The sequence below is a fragment of the Enhydra lutris genome, unplaced genomic scaffold, assembly GCF_002288905.1.
Source record: "Enhydra lutris kenyoni isolate GAN:26980312 unplaced genomic scaffold, ASM228890v2 scaffoldscaffold1, whole genome shotgun sequence".
Lineage (NCBI taxonomy): Eukaryota > Metazoa > Chordata > Mammalia > Carnivora > Mustelidae > Enhydra > Enhydra lutris.
This window is the reverse complement of record NW_019154085.1, coordinates 26,883,614-26,904,774: the sequence shown is the minus strand read 5'-3', so window position 1 is coordinate 26,904,774 and position 21,161 is coordinate 26,883,614. Positions and strand designations below refer to the sequence as shown.

The window sequence follows — 21,161 nt, the reverse complement described above, 5'->3', positions numbered from 1 at the left end:
AATTTGAAATCAATGGTTGTAATCAGGCTTTGCTTACAGCACACCTGGTTGTGCAGTGCCTAGATGCTTCCAGATGTGCATGCAAGATGAGTGTTCTTAAAAGAGTGAGGAGCAGCTGAACCCAGTTTGTGTGAGTCACGAAGTCCAGGAGAGAGGAAGACCCGAGAACCTACTTGACTCCCGCTCTCTGGAAGGGCAGCAGATTGGACACGAGCTTGGGGTCCACTCCAGAAAGGTCTGCCTCAGGGATGGGTTCTGTGAGGCAGGGAGACGTCTTCTCTAGCTGCGATGCGAATGCCAGGGTGAGTGTCTTGGGCAGAGGGTCCAGATGAACTTGCGGAAGGCAGCGCACGCTCTGGACTAGGAAGGAGGACAGAGGTGTGTGACTTGGAGGTTAATGCCCATGAGAGCGAAGGACCGTGAAGAGACTCTGAGATAGAGCTCAGTGACTGGAATTCTGCTGTGTGTCACCTTCTCAAAACCATAACTGGAGAGAAAACCGAGGGCTGACAGTCATATCCTGAGCAAGTACATAATCCTAGAGACCTAATGCTCCCTCTCTACTAGCTCCTGCAAATAAGAGGGCAATCGCGAATGTCAGACTGATTTCCTACACTACACGGATGCTGGGAAGTATTGCAAAATGTTTCTGTGACTGATTCTTCTTTGACCTAAAGTAACTTAAAAGAAATTATATTAGTATTCCCATTCAAATAAATAAGGTCCCACATTCTTAAAAATCAGTCCTGAAAGACCCATTTAAAAAAAGGCAAGGTATAGAATGAATAAATCTTGTCTTGCTTCCATTCTCTTCATGTTTTCTTTGGGTCTTGATGTTTGAGAATATGAGAACTCGACGTTACCTGCTGCCAGTGCGCTGTGCTCTGTTCAGAGCAGCTCTTAGGTTTCCAACAAAGATCAGGAGGATAGGAGGGCTATTTACAGACAACAGTAGCAATGTCAAAGCCTACCAAGTGATAAAAATATAAGTGGCCTTGCACCCTGGTGACCCTTTCCCTAAGAGAATGCGGATCTCCCCTTGAGAGAGGGGAGTTTGAGCAGTGACATCAGCGGTGAAGCAGCCGGCAAGTCCCTTGGTCTGGAGGTAACCTGACAGCACCTCACCCATCCTCGAAAGCAGGTGTTGGCAAGCAAGACCTGTGGGCCAAACTGGCCCACTGCCTGCTTTTGTAAACAAAGTGTGGCGGGAACACAGCCACGACGATTTGCTTATGGAACATCCATGGCTGCGGGCTTGCCGCAGTGGCTGACTTGAGCAGGTGGGAGACCACAGAGCCTACAAAGCCTCAAGTCTTTATTATCTTCACAGAAATAACTCACCAAGCCCTGCTAAGCTCAGAGTCTCAACTATTACTAGGAGTGATCACTACTCTGACTCTTTCAATTAAAGCTTGTATTTAGGGGTTTTTACCTCCCTTCCAAGTGAGTGGTTCCAGACCTCTCTGTATAATGGTTGGGGAACTCTCTCCTTCCAGTCGGACCCATTACCTCAAGTGGGAAAAATTACTTGGGATCTTCATGAAATGAAAGCAAATTAATCTCAATGATTTTGCTTTTTGAAGGAATTTAGCCTCATCTGATTTTAAAATTAAGAAGGGAAAAAAAGCCCCTTTATTTAATAGAGAAACAGAAAAAGAATAAACCAGAGATACAAATAAAACAGATAATTCTGGAGGTAGGAGAGAGGTAAGTTAAAAATTAAAGATGACAGGCCTAGACATCCCTAGTGGTAGAATTACTACCCATCTACTACAGCCCGCTGTCTTATGGGTGGTAGCTTTCGAGATGCCCTTCCCTTTTACCACTGTCCTTTGAAAAATCTACCTGGGAGAGTAACTACCGTCTGCAGATCTTCGACTCTCTTCATCCTTTACCTTTAAGTGGGCACCCTGGGAGTCACTGTCATCCTCCAAAGGGCTGCTTCCAGGAACTTGGTAAAAGGAACCAAATAAGAAACTGGGTATATTTCACTCTTCCCCAATATTATTCGAAATTCTACGGTTGTTGGTTCTGTACTCCATACAGTTATGTGTGTTCCTAATATGCTCACAACATTTTCCAAGTTCTCTGCCACACCATCAGCTGGCTACCATAGCAAATACTGATCTGAACATGGAGGGCCGAGCCATCTACCACCACCTTAAGTCTCTTTGTATTCTCAATATATTTAAATCCACTTCCATTTTTCGCTAAATGTATATACCAGCTATTTCTGGAAATGCTTTGGGTGAGCACAATCATCACGATAAGAAATTAGGTGAGGCTGGTGGCTTTCATATAAAAAAGACTTCCCGTACTGATGGAGAAATACATTTTATGCCTCCGAATTCCATCTGAACATGCTGACTTCTGCACACTTCAGGAGACCGAGCACCACATGTGCTTTCAGAAACCATTTTCATTTTAATCCTGCTGATCGCCAGCACTCGCACACCTGATGGAAGCTTAGAAAAGGCCTGACGATCTGGCTGGTGCGAGATGTGGAGCTCAGCGAGTATTATGTTCTTCCAGCCGTTCAGGAGGAAAAAGCAACCTCCGCTCTGTCTCCCGCCAGCTACTGCCTCCCTAACCCTGTGCCGCCAGTTCAGCCACGCGGCTGTGTTTCTGAGACAGCCCCCCAGTTCACGGATGTCCTTTCCAGGTGCTGGAAGATGACAGGAGTGTGCTGTCTGGCTTCATGAGTCATCTAGAAATCGTTTCTGTGAAACAGCTCTTTGGCAGAATGCTAGGGAGCCACACAGCAGAGAGATGCTAATGTTTTCAAATAGCAGCTGACAAGACCAGATCAGTGAGGGGGATGCAGAGCCCTTCTGGACTGTGACAGCCCGGGGAAAACAAAAGGCCGTTTGCCAATCTCACTGTGGGCAAATGGCCTCAAGTCAGTGAGAAAAGAGGGAGGAGGGAAACTCTTAGATTTGCCTTATCTGGAGGAAATAATCATCACCACGTCATTCATATGCTCAGGAGGTCTTACTGTCATTTTTAAATGAGTTTCGGATGCACACATTCACTAGCTCAGGGTCAGGAACAAGACCTAGGGTGAGGGGAGGGTCGTGGGGCCCCCGAGGTTTACAGTCTGTGAGCAGTGGAATAGGGACTAGGCTGGGTCACTGGGCAGTGCCTCATCTCCTCAGCCTCTTGTTCACAGGTCTGGCTTCTATGTTTCCGAATGGGTCACATTACAAAGTCAAGATCACCCATGTGGCCTGATCTCCATCACGGACTTTATTGTGACCCTGCAATGCTCCTGGAAGGGAAAACAACAGGCTTCTCTCTCTGAGTTCAAGCTTTTCACACACTACAAAGTAGGGAGAATCCATCTTCTTTTCTATAAAACACTATATTGACAGGCCAACACACAAAACAGCAATCTGAGCCCTAATTCTAGAACTCCTAACTCCAGACCCATGGAGTCCTTAATATAAAAGGCAAAATTTTGTGTGTGGCCATTATGTGCATATTTCTGGGTGAAGAATCCATCGTTTCCCTCAGACCTTCCAAAGTCTATGGCCCACACAAGATGTGGATCCATCATTATATAATGTCATGTGAGTCGCAAGCCATGGTTTTTCGTTACAATCCTCTGCTAACACTGTCCATATCCTGCTTCACATGTTGGTCCACAAAAGTCAGTCTTTATGGCTCACATATTTATATGTCTTTCTGTGGTTGGAAAACAAGGGGTCAAGAAGGAAACACTCAGGCCCATTGCTCATCAATAATTCAGCTCTGGCCAAACAGTTCGCTGCAAATCACAAGTTCCAAACAGCAGGGCCACGGAGTCTCGGCATGTCAGGCATCGTCTCTGCCTCCGCTAGCCTTTGCTGATACTAAATAAGGATCTCATCACATTCAGTCTGAACCTTGAGTCTGCAGCATGTCTCTCTGCAAGGAGTCAAAGGCGCTTCCCTTATACTGAATTTCTGTCCGTAGGGCAGATACGGATTGGAGACCCCTTCTTTCACGGGAAGGACGAGGGAACCCAGAATGTTCAATCATCTGCCCGATTTCACCTTGTAAATCACACGAGGAGACCGAGGGATGAAACCCAGCTCTTCCCTCTTGCTGAGAGCCCTGGCCTGCTGGGCAAGATGGGCAATGACTTGGAGCTCCTCGGCTGGAGCTTGTGTCTCCTCGCCTGACTGGGACCAGCACTGCCTGGGAGGCCCAACGAGTCCTCAGGGGGCCAAGCAGGAGGAACATAAGTTGTGCCAGCTGCAGACCCATTGTGGGCATGTGACAGCTTGGTAGATGGGTGACAGATGGGTGTTCCGGGACAGGCAGAGCCATGCCCACGTTCCCCTTTCTCAGGCACACTAGAATTTACGGCCCCGCCCGTGCAGAGCACAGAGACAAACATTGAGCCCAAACTGGCTTCTGCTTCCTATACTGACACCCGTACACACACCCCTTCCTTGGTCAGTCTCCAAAGTGCTCATTAAATACGTGTGCGCCCAGGCCTATTCCGAAGCCCATAACCACGCAGACTCTCTGACCCTCGCTGGTCATCCAGTTCTAAAGTAAACCGAGAGGCTGTTCTTAGGGGGAATCTACAGTGGCTCCCATCTACACTAGCAAACTGAGTTCACGTCTGATGCCCAAGGTCCCCAACTAATACTTGTCTCACAGGCCCTAGGAATTTGATGCACACCGCCACACTCTGATGGAAGAGGGGGTCCTGAGTCTGTGGGCGGCTGGAAAGCCACCCTCTCAGCTGCCTGGGAACATCTTCCCCCTCACTTGTCCTGCGCACAAGCATGTGAAATTACCACAGGTGCGGAGTTGGGGCCAGGGCGGGGGGTCTTCCTCTAAAATATGTTAAATTTAAGGCAGATAATGAAAGCTTAACACAGCATGATATAAAATAAGCAAGGTAGGCAACTCACTTAGTTTGTTGTGCTCTTCCAAGAGAAAGTTCCACTTCCTGGTCTTCACATCTGCAATGACAGGAAACAAGCAAGTGTGACACCCTGTACCCTCCGGATGCGTCGTCACGTTACTCATTCATTCCCCGGTTCCAGAAATCTCCAGTAAGCTAGGACGCTGTGGCTAGTCCTGCGCCTGGCACTAGGGATACAGAAACGGAGAGTACCTTCCCTCAAGGCTGCCACAGAATTAGGGGAGAAAAGACAAGCAGACACCCCAACAATACTGTGCTATTAAGGGAGTGACAGAGGGTCCTACGGGGACCTACAGGGATCCGTGACCAGGGATGGCCCGGAAAGTCAGAAATGCCCTCCATTTCCAAGATGGGGGTAATAATAGTAGCTTACACTTATTCAGTGCTTACTTTAAGCTAGGCATGGTGCCAAGAGACTCACACATGCCATTCCTCTGCTCCTCACGACCCTAAGAGCTGGGCACCATTATAAGCTTCCTTTTACACAGAAACAAACAGCACATTGTCAGAGAGGACAAACAGCCAACATTCAAATCTCAGTTCTGCCATTTCCTAGCTGTGTGACCTTGGGCAAATTATGTACCTTCTCTGGGCCTCAGTGCCCACACCTGAAAAATCAGGACGTTAGAGCCCCTGCCTCAAAATGTTTATGATGGGGGCGCCTGGGTGGCTCAGTGGGTTAAGCCTCTGCCTTTGGTTCAGGTCATGATCTCAGGGTCCTGGGATTGAGCCCCGAATCGGGCTCTCTGCTCAGCAGGGAGCCTGCTTCCCCCCTCTCTCTGTCAGCTTCTCTGCCTGCTTGTTATCTCTCTGTGTCAAATAAATAAAATCTTAAAAAAAAAAATGTTTATGATGGGGCACCTGGGTGGCTCAGTAGGTTAAGATTCTCTCTCTCCCTCTACACCTCCCCTTCAAAAAATAAATAACATGTTTATGAACATGTATCTGGTAAACAGTGAGCCCTCAAAAGCAAGCTGGCCATTATAAATTATTATTGTTGTTATTAGTAGGAAACCCTCTGCTGATGCGTATCATGTACACACACTACATCCGATACTGACCAAAATGGGCAAGCATCTCAGTCCCCAACACTGGCTAAGTTCTTCTAGAGTTTTCTCATTGATCTACCTCCTGAGAAAATCATGACAACTTCCACCAGATAAAGGTGTTCTGGACAGCAGACGTTCAGTCTTCTCTGCATGACCACTGAGAGGACAAGGTGGTGAGGGACCAAGCAGCACAAACACAGCGAGTTGGTGTCAGGGAAAAAAGCACGGTAGCCGGGATATAATCTGACAGATCAAAGGCACACAGATGACTCCTGATGTTGGAACTGCATGGGAGGCTCCTCCTGACAACAGCCCGATCCTGACCCGGGGCAGAAGAGGAAACAGGAAAGTTTTTAAAGAGTAACTATGGCAAAAAAAAAAAAAAAAAAAAAAAAAAACCAGTCACGGTTTCTGCATATCTGAGTTGGGTGGGGGGGACTGGGGGTAGATATTTTAGTCATTCACATTCCCAGCACAGCAGGCCACACCAGGAGTGTGACTTCAAAGATCCCACTTGCAGAATGCACACAGGCCATCTGCACTGGCCTGTAAGGGTGACCCCACACTGAAGCCAAAATCCCAAGGGAGCAGGGGAGGCAGAGAACGCTGGCTCTCGTGCGTGTGGCCCCTCTCATGACTCAGGCCAGGCCCCGGCCCCTCTCCCTTAAATCCTATTAGCAGGCTGCCCTTGGTAGTTAATACAAACCTAATAGCTGGCATCGCCCTCCTCCTGAAAGAGCCCCAAACCCTGAGGACAGCTCACCAAGCAAGTAATTCTAGAGAGGCTGCCCCCCAACACCGCTTGAACATGAGGTTTCCGAAACAGGAGGTGTTAAGGGTCTGCTTCCTATTTACCTAAGGAAAAGACTAAAACCACCTCAAGGATGGAAGATCAGCGATCCATACAAGCCATGTGGTTTTGTAGTGACACGGCCCAAGCTGAGGAGACCCAGCAGCTCCAAATCCCAAAACAACTTCAGATCCTGATTCTGACCAGGCACTTTCTAAAGAGTCACACAAAAAAATAAAGCAAAACTGCTCTGCTTGGGCCAGTGGTGTTCGATTCTGGCCATGTAAACGAATTCAGTCAGCATCTCTGGGTGGGCACCAGTCACCAGCGATCGGGCTGGGAGTGGCTCTCGACAATTTGCTTTAACAAGCCCTCCAGGCAGTCTGGATGCATGCTCAAATCTGACAACCATGGACTCAGTCTACTCAAGGGCATTTATTTTAATGGCATATGCCTGTGTTTCAAGCTCTCTTAAGGGACAATAGTCATTTCCGAACATTCAAACAGAGAGAGAAATAACCTGCTCAGAGATCACAGACCATCATGCAGCCTAGGAACCAGGCAAGAGCCAATTACTTGCCGTAATTTCTGGACTCCATCTGCTTAAACAGTGCGATCAGGTCTTCGGAGTAGCCGATGTCTGCCTCGAAGCGGACCCGGGAGATGAGCACGCATTGCCCTTTGACAAAGGCCAGCGAGGGAGCTAAAGGCAGGCAGGTCTGGGCTACGCCAGAAGTGGAGGGTGACTCCCTGTTGTCCTCAGCCCCTTCCAAAGGCTGCAGGGTGACCGTGGGGAGGCTCTGGGCTGCTTTCACTGCAGAAGAAAAGGAGAGATGTGACAAGGTGGTTGACTTCCACACAGGGAGGGAAGAAACACGGTTCGATCAGGAAGGCCTGCAAGTGAGCTTTCGCTGGGGCATCAGGAAGTCCAGTCTTTACTGAATGTAACGTCTGCTCCTCAAGTGTTCAAGTTACAAAACCTGCAACTCAGAAATGACGGGGGAAGGAGGGGCCTCACCAAGATGTGCGAACTCAATGGGTAATTGCTGCTGCTGGGTCAGAGGAGCCACTGAAGCCAACGGCCCAGGAATCGGCCCTGGAACCCAACCCCCAGGTCACCGCTGCTCTTGCTTGGAGAGCCAGGGAAAGAGACACAGAACCATCAGCCCATAAATGAAGTTTTGAGCCCGATTCTATCTGTTATGGATGCACTGTCAGATTAGCCAATTTGATGAGGTAAAACTAAACTGTCTAAACCAACAAAGAAATGGAATTGAAATGCAAAACTACTGAATCGAGACTTTTGCAAGAAATCTGAGTAGAGCCAGCACTTGAGAAAATACTAAGACCACAAAATGCAAGAAGACAGAGACGTCACGAACTCAGAAGAGGGGGGCAAATGAGCAACAAACACCTGGAAAAATGTTCAACTTCACAAATAATCAGAGAAATAAAAAGTCATTTTTACTCATCAAATTTGCAAGATTAAACAACAACAACAACAACCAGTTCTCTGCATTGCTAGCTGGGAATAAAACCTTTGAAGATAATTTGGTAATCTAGAACAAGAGTCCTAAACAGTGATCATAATGATTCCACTTCTAGGAATCTGCCCAAACTAACAACTGAAAATACAGAGATTTATGGAGAAAGTTACTCCTTGCAACTTTAATCCTACGCAAATCGGGAGCAAAGGTAAGTGAAGCAAAAAGGAAATGATTGAAGCCATTTATGACACATTTATACCATGGAATGTTATATAGCCGTTAATTTTTTTTTAGCAAGAAGTTTTGGAAAAGACAAAAATACAAAAACCAATATTAGTTCAACAGTATGAAATCATTTTCTTAGGGCTCAAAGTATCCGATAGGGGATACCTGTATTGCAGTTACTTGGAATTAGCAGCTAACACTCACCATTAAAATAAAAATGCTTCTGCTGGAACACTAAGTAAAAAACGGCAAGATAAAAATCATATAATGTAGATAAAGTGTGTATATTATAACACACAGAAAAAAGGCTAGAAGGAGAAAATCAAATAATAATAGTGGTTAACTGAGTAAGGAGATTATGGGGGAATAGTCGTTTTTTGCAAGACGATATACTTTCCACATGTTCTGCAATGTATGTATAGGAGGGTTAAAAAGGCAAAATCCACAGGTATGCCGAAAGCAAAATGACAGAAAGACTGACAGTCTTTACACATCACACTGATTACACGGATAAAAAGGATAACCTACTAGGAAGGCACACCATAAACCTATCTGAAAATTAAACAAGGACAGAAGAGAGCTACCTTTGTGCTGATCACAGACCAACACAGTGTTGTGGAATCCCCATGTTGAACACCTGCAACAAATGTAACACCGTGTGTCAGCTGTACTTCAACAGAGGGGAAAAAAGAACAGGGATAAATGCAGAACCCACAACCATCACACCAGTGTTTAAGGGACATCTCTGTAGACAGCAAGTCAAGTGTGCGAAATGCTGATAAGGACACAAATGAGCTAACTAATTCATAATCAGTAACATTCATCTGAAAGCCATACAGAGAATTTTGTGTCCAATAACCGGTTTTTAAAAAAGATGTAGGGCATTATGAAAAGCAACCACACCACAAGGAAAACCAAAATCAATCTGTAAAACCAGAAGTTATCCAAGTCCCCAAGCAATGAGAGTACAGGAGTAGAAAGACGGTAATACAAACAAAAACCACAGTCGTGGAAATCACTGGTTTAAAATGAGAAAAATGAGAAATGCAGGTGTTGAAACCTGCAGCAGTCTTAATTGGGAGTACAGGCCCTCCCTCTCCCAACACCTAACACAGGGATTAAAATAACAGTGAGTGTCACCCCCCTCCCCCCCAAAAGGTCACCAGCAACTACCAAAGCAAGGGACCCCACCCGATGCCACACATTTAAAGCAGTGGATGCCACAGAGAGACACAGGGAATTGTGCAGGGGGCTGCCCCTCCCCTGCCCCCAGAAGCTGTGCTGGTGACTCCAGAGAATCCCACCCAAGGCCCCACACCTGCAAAGAAGTGACCTCCCCGTCCTGCATCTTCACCTTTCCCCTGTCTGAACTGGGTGGGGAAAGAGAAAGGAGTGAAATGGCTGCAGGAGGAGAGGAGGAAAACGGGAGGCCAGAACACGCAGGGCTGAAGTGCTGGCAGAGGAAGAGGCTCCAGGCTCCAAGGGCTGATGGAAACCTTCGCTTAAGAGTCAACAAAATCTGGGAAGACGGAGGGGTGCCCCTCGAGAGCTCTGACGACGGACTGGGTTAAAGGGGCCCACTGGCGCCTGCCCGGGCAACCCCTTCTCCCTACCCTACAGGTGAGCTGACCGTGCGGAGAGCTGTGAGGATGTGGCTGTCCGCTGAGCAGTCCTGTCAGGGTGGTCATGGCTGGAGCCAGGAGCCCCGTAGGAATGTGCGCTCTGAGGTCAGGCAGTCTGGGTCTGTATCCCAGGTGTATGCCTCACTGGCTGTGTGATCCCATTTTAGCTACCTACCCTCTCCGGGCCTCCGTTTCCCCAACTGTAAAACAGGTGTTGTGAGAGGCAGAAGAGTTAGTGTATATGGCCATGCCTCGTTTTACTGCTCTGTGCTGTGTTGCGTGTTGCAGATAAAGAGTTGTCTTTACCCGCTGAAGGTCCGTGGAGACCCTGCACACGGAGCAGGGCTATTGGCGCCATCTGCCCAAAAGCATTTGCTCCCTTCCTGTCTCGATGTCACATTTTAGTAATTCTTGTGGTCTTTCAAACTCTTGCATTATTATTCCATTTGCTATGGTGATCTGGGATGAGTGATTACAACTTGCCGAAGGCTCAGGTGATGGTTGTAACATTTGAGCAACCAATTTCTAAATTAAGGTTTGTACACTGTTTTTTCAGACATAATGCTATTGCACACTTCACAAACTACAGTATAATGTAAACATAACTTTTATATGCACTGAGAAACCAAAAGTCATCTGAGTCACTCTGCTGTGCTACCTGCTTTGTTGTGGGGGTCTATAAACAAACCCACCATGTCTCCGAGGTATGCCTGTATGAGGGGCTTAGAACAACTCGGCAGAGTGGCTCCAGTAAGTGCTGGCTTTGGTTAATACAGTGACCTTCACCCAGGGAGTTGCCTCAGTAGGCTGGCCTTGAGTGAGAAAGGAGAAGGGCACTGGGGTAGTGCCCTAAACGCCATCTAAACCAGAAGCTAGACCACATCTGCTGCTCTAGGGGCCTCCCAATACCAGGATTTCCCTGCATGCAGGGCAGGGACGTGCCTACTTACTTAGGGCACCATAGTCGGTCATGCTGAAGTTCCACGTCTTGGTGGCAGGATCTGAAATGAAACAGAAGTACTTAGTTGCCCATAATCAGGTTGATGACTGTCATTCTGAGTTGTACTGAGACATTCAGTAAAAGCTTGTTTAATGAATGAATGAGTGCTCGGTTCGAAAAACAGTCAGTGGAGAGCCACTACAGATGTACAGATTCCCTGTGGGGGACAAAGGGCAAATACAAATAAGGACAGTGCTATTACTCCATATAGTGCAACTCATCAGGCCCTGGAACCTTATGGCCTCGCCTAAGGGGGCAGAGGACAGAGGTGGGACTAGAATCCAAGTTCTCTGGGACCCAGTGTAGCCAGGCACACCGAACAAAGAGCAGGCCCTCTGGGCTGTTGTAGAGATAGCACAGCCTGGCTCTGCACTTCCAACAGGAACCAACTCAAGCATCTTACTTCACCTTACTGAGCCAGCCCTATTGCCTTGAAAATGGAATTAACATTTACTTATCTCAAAAAACTGTTGTTACGCTTAAGTGCTACAACACAAACAAAGCACCCGGCAGGGGAACTGGCCTCCCAGTAAATATTCATCCCTTCTCCATCTGGCCATGTGGCGGCCCCCAAGTTTGGCAGCTGTTGGAAAGAACGTGTATTACAAAAGGAAATATGAGCTAAAACAAAAATTTCAATAACTGGACGGACAGAATGTGCCAATGCACTCTCTTCATATTTATGAGAAACTGTTAGATTAAAAGAGACTCTAAAAATAGAAAAAAGAAAAAAAAACAAAACAAAAACAAAACCATGTGAAGAACAAGATGGAAGCCTCATTACCGTAACTTCTGCTGGGGAGACGCTTAAAAACTGTGATGAGCTCGGCATTGTACCCAATCTTCACCTGGAAACGATCTCCGCTTCTTATGCACCTTCCCTCCTGGGAGCTTCCTGCTTTGTGGTGTGAGGCCCCCAGTTTTTGTGGGTGCCTTCCTTCTGTCCCAGGTGTCACGCTCCCTGAACCACAGTTGGTGTCAGAAATGTTCTGCCCCGAGGTAGAGGGCCTCACTGCCTTGGCCTCTACTCCGGGATCCCTGGGTGGCTGTCCAAAGAAAGAAGCTAGTGTCTTCTGGAAACTCTTGGCTTTGGACAAAGGCTCCTGAGTTGTGTTAGCAACGGGTGTGGATTTGATCTCCTGTGAAGCCTGAGGATGACCTTTACCTAACGGACCACCCAACATTTGTTGTCTGGGGCCCTCTGGAGGACTTTGTGCAGAGGGAGGAGAGATGCCAGTGTGAGTCATTTGACCTGATGGGCTGTGGCTCTGGCAGGCTGTGGGCACATCTTGCCTCTTCCAGATCCCCTTTGCCTGCTCTGGAGCACTTAGATGAAAACTATGGGAATTAGGAGGCCTTTGGTCACCATTAGATGAACTGTTGAGATTCTGTTGCCTGAAAATGACACCATGGTTCGCTGGCTTAGAAGGATCCCTGGGGAAGTTTGGGAGAGGGCCCTGCTTGGACTGGGGAGAGTTGGTGGCAATGGAGGAGCCAGAGCCTGCGCTCTGATGCTTTTCTGCTAATAATTTCTCAGCTCTCCGGGCCAGAGCCTTTTGCCGGTTCTCTTCAATTTTTTTCCTCTGCTCCTCTGTAAGAGGCAGGGACATTTTAACAGGGAAATGCTTATGCAGGGACGTCAGTCTTTAATCAGAAAATTGGCAGAAGCTGAGAAAGGAAAAACAATATTGAAATAAACATTAAATGTATTTATTTTTCATGCTCCTACCTTGATTTTAAAAAGCTTTCCTCCAGGAAATGCACAATTTGTACAATCAAGGGATATGTGAAAGGTTTCTTTTATAATTGAACACAGACACACACATACCATACACAGACACACACAGGGACAGTAGGTAGCATATACTAAAACAAAGACCCTGACAAAAAGCAAAGAGCAAGGTGAGATGGAATCCAAAACTAAGCAGGTATTTTAGCTGTAGTATTATTCTCTCTCTCATCCCCCAGCCAATGTGAGTGAGCAGACCCCAAGGAAGTTAGGCAGTGCCCCCTCATCTATCAGATAATGAGAAGGATGACATCTGAAACCAGAAGCAGTAATGGATTAGACTGACACAGACCCAAACAGCCACATACCATGGTGAGACACTTGCTATCAGACTCCTGCCAAGCTGGAAGAAGGAAAGAAACATTAGCTTCATGTAGACTGCACACTAAACTCACCCTTTTAATTCAATCCCGTTATCACTCCTGGCAAACCAAGCTGCAGGTGGCAGGTGCAAGCCACAAAGCAGTGAGCCTGCCTTTCAAAATGCACCACTGCGAAGCAACCGTGACTTTTTGGAAAAATAAGGAGAAAAAAAAAAAAAAGTAGTGCATGCTCATTGTAGAAACTCAGATGCTACAAAAAGATGTACAGAAAAGAGTTAAATTAATCTGTAATCTCACCACCCATCAAGAAGCACTGTTGGTGGTTTAATTTATTCTTTTTTTCTATTCATATCCATAGATACATGCCCCATATTTAGGAGATGTGTATTTATCACAAAAAAGGATCATTCTGTACATTATATGTATATTATATATGTGTATACATATAAATATAAACGTACATTATATATGTATATGTGTGTGTGTGTGTATATATATATATATATATATATATATATATATATATGCATACATACACACACATTGTTTTGTATCCTGATTTTTTTTTTCAATTAATTTACTCCGGACATTTCTCTACGAACCATACAATCTTTTACAATATTCTAGAACCAAGGAGCTGGACCCCAATTTCTCTGGCTTGGTTCAGACTGAGCCTCCATTCAACCTACTGCCATGTAATGCTTACAGTGATGACATGGGGATGACTCCAGCAGCACTGTTGAGACCGAGAGCGTTCAAAGCTATTCTTGCTGCTGAAGACTCCCTTTGGGAAGAGCTCCAAAACATATGGGGTGTCCATGGTACCTCTCTGGGGTACCTCCAGAGACCTCTCACTTCCTCCAACCACCCATAAGGAAGGATCTGGGAAAGGCTTTGTTCCCGGGGCAGAGCTGAAGCGCTTAGGCTCCCTGGGTAACACACTCCTAACTTTCCCACCAGGGCTCCCCTACACCCCCAAACTCCCCAGACCCAAGGCCGGATGCGCCGCCTCCAGGAGCCAGGGGAGGTGAGCCCCTGAGAATGAAGAAATCTCACTAGTCAGCCCCAAACCCTAAAGACAGCCCACCACCCAGACTCCCCGCCGCCTCTCTGCCCGCACCCTGCTCCACCGGATTGGGCGCGCGCGCGCGCGCCTCGGACAGGCCAGGCCAGGCAATAAGGGAGTGCCACGCCCCACTCCCACCCCCATTATCTCCACTTGGATTCACCCGTCCCCTTGGCCCACTCCCTCTTCCTGGCTGGCATTTGGTCTCGTCCGACTTCTCACCCATACAGGCGTGGAACTCGAATCACGTTGCCGGCCACCCCGACCCCGGGAGCGTCTCCAGAGCCCTCTCCAGCCAGGTTACCCTTCCGGGTGGGCGGTTAAGGGCAGGTATTCCAGCGCCGCCAGCTCGTCCTTCTTACTGCGGCGCCTGGGCCCGGAGGGGGAGGGGCCCGGTCACCGCAGAACTACGCTTCCCAATGAGCAACACGGCCGCAATTACGCTTCGCAAAGTGGGAGTGACGGGCCGGGAGAGCAGGACCGATGCTGCAAGGTCTTCTGGGATCTGTAGTTCCGGCCAAGAGACTGGCGATGATTAGGAATACGCAACGACGTGAGCGGGGCGGGGCGGGGCGGAGCGGGGCTGTAGTGATGCAGCCTGGGAATTGTAGTCTTTGTTTTCACAAAGGTTTGGCCAAACACCATATCTTGAAAGCCTGGAAAGTTGAGGTTTCCAAAGCTGAAGTCTCGGGGTCACAACTGTACCAAGGGGCATCCCAGACATTGATTTGGTAGCTCTTAAAAAAAAAAGAAAAAATCTGGTGGAGCATCATTTCTAGGTATTGATCACCTCGCCGTTTAAGACCCACCCGTTGTTCAACTCCAACCTGACCTTTCCGGACAAGGAATTTTGGCGTCGTCAATCATCATTGTTTTCGTCGGTTGTTGTGCTGACCATTTAATGTAAATTTTCTTTCTTAATCCTCACGATGACCTTATGGAACGTGTGTTATTAGTATTCCCATTTTATAGGTGGGAAAACTAAGACAACTCTTTGCTAACTTTTTTCAAGGCTGTGTTAGGCTAGCTGTGATTGTGATTCTGAAGTCCCCACTCTTCAGGGGAAATTACTAAACTGACATTGTTAGAGTCAGTTTACCCCATTTCTGAGCATCAATACCCCTTTTCTTACAATCAACTCAGTTATTACATATTGGTGGTAAATATAATATTTCTCTGTTGTCAGTGTACATGAATGTTGCTATTCAGTTTTCAAACGTGGCTCACTTAGAAACAAAGAGGTAGATCTCTGTTTAAGGATTTGGAAAAATGGCCAAGACATAATTTTAAGAAAAACAAAGTACAGCAATGTGTATATATTGAGCTATTCAAAAGAAAGGAGGGAAGGGGGGCACCTGGGTGCCTCAGTGGGTTAAGCCACTGCCTTTGGCTCAGGTCATGATCTCAAGGTTTTGGGATCAAGTCCCACATTGGGATCTCTGCTCAGCGGGGAGCCTGCCCCCCCCCTGCCTATTTGTGATCTCTGTCAAATAAATAAATAAAATCTTTATTAAAAAAAAAAGGAGGGGAGGGAGGGAGGAAAGGAGGCTGTTTTAACTATAAAAGCATGTAAACTCATAGAAAAATGTCTGGAAAGGAAACATCAAAACTCACTCTTCTTTTTAACCTATATTTTCCTGAATGATTTGGATTTTCTTATAATACTCATATAGAACTTGTCTGACTTTTGAAACACAAAATCGTTTTTGGAACATGTAAAAAAATTTTTTTTGAACTTATAAAGACATTGGCCTGTCTTAGCCCACTTGAGTGATGCTAAGTACTAGAAAGTGGGCCAGTCTCACTCTACCTCTTCTGTGGCCACATAAGCATGGTGACTGTGCCTTCATTTTCTCCTCTACAAAGTTAAGGTAGAAAACACCACCACCTTGCCAAATCTTGTGCTGGGGATCAAAACAAGACAAGAGAAATGCTTAGTGAACTGCAAAATCCCAAAACAGATGCCAAATGGATGTTGCTAATATTCGAGGTAAATCTTCTTGGTCTTTCATTTCTCTACACCCGGCATGAACTCTATTATACAGATGAACAGAAACTAATGAACACTTTTCCCTGCCCTTCCAGTCCCCCAACAGAGTCCATTAATTTGCTAAGAAGGTTGGGTGCTATACTTTTCACCCGTGTCTGCCCCCATTTATATAACAGTGACTTCACTCTATTGTGCTCAGTCTTCTCTCCTGGAAAATGACAGATTGCCCTTTGATACCTACCAAGAGGGCATGTGGACCAGGGGAACTCGGGTCCCAGATTTTATGGATCTTATCGCTCAAAGTCCCCAGTTCAGTAGGTCTGGCATTGGGAGTTCCAATTACATTTCTAGCTCCTAACTTTCTAAAATTCTAAGAATGGGAAATTAATATAAGAATTCAATAAAAAAGGGGCGCCTGGGTGGCTCAGTGGGTTGAAGCCTCTGCCTTCGGCTCAGGTCATGATCCCAGGGTCCCGAGATCGAGCCCCGCATCAGGCTCTCTGCTCAGCAGGGAGCCTGCTTCCCCCTCTTTCTCTCTGCCTGCCTCTCTGCCTACTTGTGATCTCTGTCAAATAAATAAATAAAATCTTTAAAAAAAAAGAAAATAATTCAGTAAAAAAAAAGAAAGAAAGAAAAAGAAAAATCATCTTCAGAAAGTGGTATAATCAGGTACCACTTAATATTTACATCTGCTTTGCCAACAGCATTATTTGTTGAGGACTTACTGTAGGCAAGGGTTTTTTTTCCCCCCTATACTTCTGAGGTTTTGAAGCCAACTTAGAGTGAAAATTCCCTCCTTAAAAGTTTGAAGGCCTGGAGGACAGCACATGAGTCAAGGGATGGAGGGAGAAGAGAGGATAGCTGAGACAGTTGAGCTCTAACTGAACTCACCCTCCCAGGCAGATGAAGTAGAAAAGTCAAAAGTGATGCCCGGCCTTCGGGCAAACACCACACAGCTGAAGTTCCCAAACACGGGGCAGCTGGGCAGCGCCAAACTGCCTGGAAGCATCGCCTGGTTGCCTTAGAAACGCGCGCACACACACACACACACACACACACACACACACACACACACACACACAAGGACAATGTAATGAGTATTTTGTAAAGTTAAGTTTTTAAAATTATTTATATAATTACATAATTATACGTAATTGTATAAAATGATTTGAGAGTTTGTGTCAGACTTTTTCATGTTTACCTGGTTTTCTTTAGTAAAGCCATGATGGTTATAAATACTTTTACTTACCAAAATAAAAAATTGTTTTCCCCTGAAAGAAAATCCTATCATGTTTCGTCTGTGAAATCCAAAAATCTGGCAGACACCATTGTAAGGGATTCCAAAGATGAGTAAGATCTATTACCATCTCTCCAAAAGTTTACAACATCTGGAGGATAGAAGATAAATTAAATAAATTAAATTATTAATTGAATAAATTAAAATTGTCAGATTTAGCCAAGGTCCTAAATGTTTGTCTCAAATATTGCATGGGCCTACTTATACTAAAAAAGTATTTGTTGGGGCACCTGGGTGGCTCAGTGGGTTAAAGTCTCTGCCTTCGGCTCTGGTCTGATCCCAGGGTCCTGGGATCGAGCCCTGCATCAGGCTCTCTGCTCAATGGGGAGCCTGCTTCTCCTCCTCTCTCTCTCTCTGCCTGCCTCTCCGCCTACTTGTGATCTCTCTCTGTGTGTCAAATAAATAAATAAAATCTTAAAAAAAAATTTGTTGTTTATCTGAAATTGAAATTTAACTGGGTGTCTTGTATTTTATCTGACAACCATAAGAGCAGTCCACTTATGTTATCAGTCAGGCTTAGCTGAGCTACAGACAGATACACATTGATACATAGATGATTTACAGCAATATTGATACACCAAATTTTAAAGCTAGAAGGGACTAGAGAACCTATATAGTTTCCTAGGGGAGGATATAGAGGTCAGATCAGCCTTTGTGTGTTGTAAAAATGCACGGGAGAAGTTAGCTTGCATGTCACAGACCAGGCAGAGACCAGCATAGAAAGGGAAGCTCGGTCCCAGTGTGGGGCTCTTTCTAGACACTAATTACACAGCTGTTGCATGCTTGCCCTTGCCTGATAGTATGTGTGGGAACCTACATCAGGTTAAGGTCCCTCTGCCTGGAGCGTACATGCTAGTGACATAGGTGGTGGGCTTCCCACTTCCCTCTGTTTCTGACCCCCCTCCGCGCCCCCCAAGAGAGCCTGACAGCTCTTTGGGGAGAGACCTTTGACAGCCTCCTCAAGGGCATGTCATCGCTCAAGTTAATTATACCAGATAAGATTCTGGAGCAGATGCAAGACTTTGGGTGGATAAGGAGGCTGTTCCCTCCTCTGGTGCTGCCAGTTGGCAAAGGCATTTACATATCCAAAGCACAGAGGAGCAATGTGAAGGTTTATAAGCCAAGAAATTCACCTTCCTTAGCGGTTGTTCCGTTCTGATAGACTTAATTGCTCTGAGTCTGACAGTTCAGTTTTTCTCTCTCATGGGTCTGCCTTTCCCTAGCTCTCCTCTCCCCAAAAACTTGAAATGTATGATGAAGACAGAAACTCCAGGATTATTTCTATGCTGTGCATTCCATATTTTGGTGTGAGTATTCTCCAAGCATCTTAATTTCTCTAACTGTTTGGTCTTGGTGGCTGTGATTACTTCACAAGCTTCTCTCTCAAATCTGGCGCATTTTCTGCCTAGGATGGCTTTGTATATCCTTTGCCAAAAGCATCCCCCTCAACACCCTCATCCAGTTTTTTTAGACCTGTAAAATTTCACTTTTCCCGCTTCTCCAAAATCCCAAACTCTGCTTTATTTATCCATCCATTCATATATTCATTTAACAACAATTCAAGGACCTACTAGGGGCCACATACAGTGCAAAGGCACTGGGGTTGGAACAGTGAAGAAGAACCTGAATATGTCACCCTTTCTCCATAAAGCCTATGGTCTATTTGGTGAGGCAGACAAGAAAGAAAGAAAGAAAGAAAGAAAGAAAGAAAGAAAGAAAGAAAGAAAGAATTAAAAAAAAAAAAATAAGGGCCTGAAGGACCTAAACAGAGAATTCAAGCAGAGACTAAAGAGGGAACCATTTCAGAGTGGTTAGAAAAGGCCTCCTGGGGATGGGGGGGGAGGGCGGCAGGCATTAACCTTGAGACTGAAGGAGAGGAGCAGCTTTGTAGATATTGGAGCGAGGAGGATTCTGAACCAGATCAATGGCCAGTACCAGTCCACCCAGACAAGAGAGCTGGGTACGTTTGCAGAGCTGAATGAAGGCCAGTGTGGCTGCAGACAGTGTGAGAGAAGAGGGCTGGAGAGGCGAGTAGGACAGAGAACTTCAGGGTCCTGCAGGCCATGCTGAGAAGTTTGGATTTTGCTGCGGTAACAGTAGGGAAACACTGAAGGATCCATGCTGCAATGGTGTGATCCGATGTGTGTCTTGAGACGATTGCTCCTGCCTCTGAGTGGAGCGTGCCCTGGAGGAAGGCAAGAGTGCCAACAGGAAGGCCTTTTCAGAAGCCATGGCAGGGGTCCAGGGAAGAGATGATGCTGGCCTGGCTGGATGCTCATTTTGGAAAGCTGCCTGGAGGGAGGCTCCAGCACCGTCTCTCCTTCTCCAGGAGCCTGAATGTCTGAGGCCAGCACACACCCACACTCAGGGCTCCATTGCTCACCTCCCACTGGCTGCAAGAGACGTGAAAGTGGCTTAGAAAATCAGGGTAGTATATGGAACTCTCTTAGGGACTGTTGTTTTTTTTCTGAAACTTCATTGCCAAAGTACGAATTGGAACCTTTCCTTTTTTTCATGATTATTCATTGAAAATGGGGTCAAAGAGAAGCAAAGTAGCTTCTTCAAAGGCACAAGTAACACTGAGGTGAGCACTGTCTCAGATGCCCTACTTCCTACCCTTCATTCACTATGCTCCTCCTCCTTGGATCCTACAACGAGGGGGACATCCACCAGCCCCTGCTCAGTATTCTACTCTGGATATAGTCTGACCTCTCCCATGGGAAATTGCTCACGTGATGACACCCCATTTGCTTCTACGGGGAGTGTAAATTTAACATTGGATTGTCATTGGCTTGGCGCACTATCCCTGAAGGCCACAAGGGGGCGAGTAAGAGTCCATGAAAACTGGCCCGCCCTATCATGTTAACCTGTCCCTCTGGGCACACCTGTCCCTCTGTCTGGGTCTCTTTTTACATCTTGTGTCTCCTTGTGTATGTTCCTCTCTTCCTAATTCTTTCTTTTTCATTTTATGTTCCATTTATTTACTTCTTATTCTTCTCTTTTTGTTTCTGCTCCTCTCACCCTGTGTCCAGTCTGGCCACAGCATGAACCAAAGCTTATTTTCCGTATTTCCGTGTATGTGTTGAATTGCTTCCCGGTTTTCAGTTCTCAGAGAGTATAAGCGAAACACTTCATAGCCCTTTCCCCTAGTCTCCACTCTCATTTGTTTATTTTACTTCCATGGTCATATCTATTGCCTCCTCTGCTTCAATAGAAAAGGAAAGGTGACCCACTCCTGACCCAAATAAAACATCATACAAAACGTCATTCGACTGTGGAGGAAGTTCAAGAGTAGGGGGAAATTTAACAGGCCTTGGCGGCTGTATCCTGTCTCCACAGTAACCAAGAGGACATCTAAATAACTACCCAGCGTGTGGCGTGCCTATGGATTGGGGGGAAAGCCTTCCTTCCCTTATCCCAGTATTTCAGTTCTTACTGTCAGAAGACTCTCCTGGGCATCCACTCCGAATTCTCTGCAAGTTCAGATTTGTTCTGCCCACAGGAGAAAGGTAAATGGAAAGAACTGCTAGCTACCTTATGTTCTGTTGACCCGAGGGGCTTCCTACCCTTCCCTTCCGCGGAGCATGCGCGCAACTGCGGGT

At 46.4% G+C, this 21,161-nt stretch overlaps 1 protein-coding gene across 2 annotated transcripts in view; it reads right to left on the bottom strand.

Annotated features, from left to right (window-relative positions):
* LOC111144079 (SWI/SNF related, matrix associated, actin dependent regulator of chromatin, subfamily a like 1) overlaps window positions 1–14,667 on the bottom strand; it is a 58,198-nt gene extending 43,531 nt beyond the window's left edge. Inside the window, exons 1-7 of one of the 2 annotated variants that reach the window (XM_022498193.1) lie at window positions 14,495–14,667; window positions 13,192–13,226; window positions 11,879–12,762; window positions 11,045–11,095; window positions 7,341–7,574; window positions 4,908–4,958; window positions 174–360 (exon numbers count right to left, since the gene is read on the bottom strand). In XM_022498193.1, the coding sequence (XP_022353901.1) occupies window positions 174–360; window positions 4,908–4,958; window positions 7,341–7,574; window positions 11,045–11,095; window positions 11,879–12,704 (1,349 nt within the window). In that variant the 5' untranslated portion in view covers window positions 12,705–12,762; window positions 13,192–13,226; window positions 14,495–14,667. Of the gene's footprint in view, window positions 1–173; window positions 361–4,907; window positions 4,959–7,340; window positions 7,575–11,044; window positions 11,096–11,878; window positions 12,763–13,191; window positions 13,227–13,278; window positions 13,404–14,494 lie in introns of those variants that run through there. The other variant, XM_022498184.1, reaches the window with a different exon arrangement.
* Between the last annotated feature and the right edge of the window lie 6,494 nt (window positions 14,668–21,161).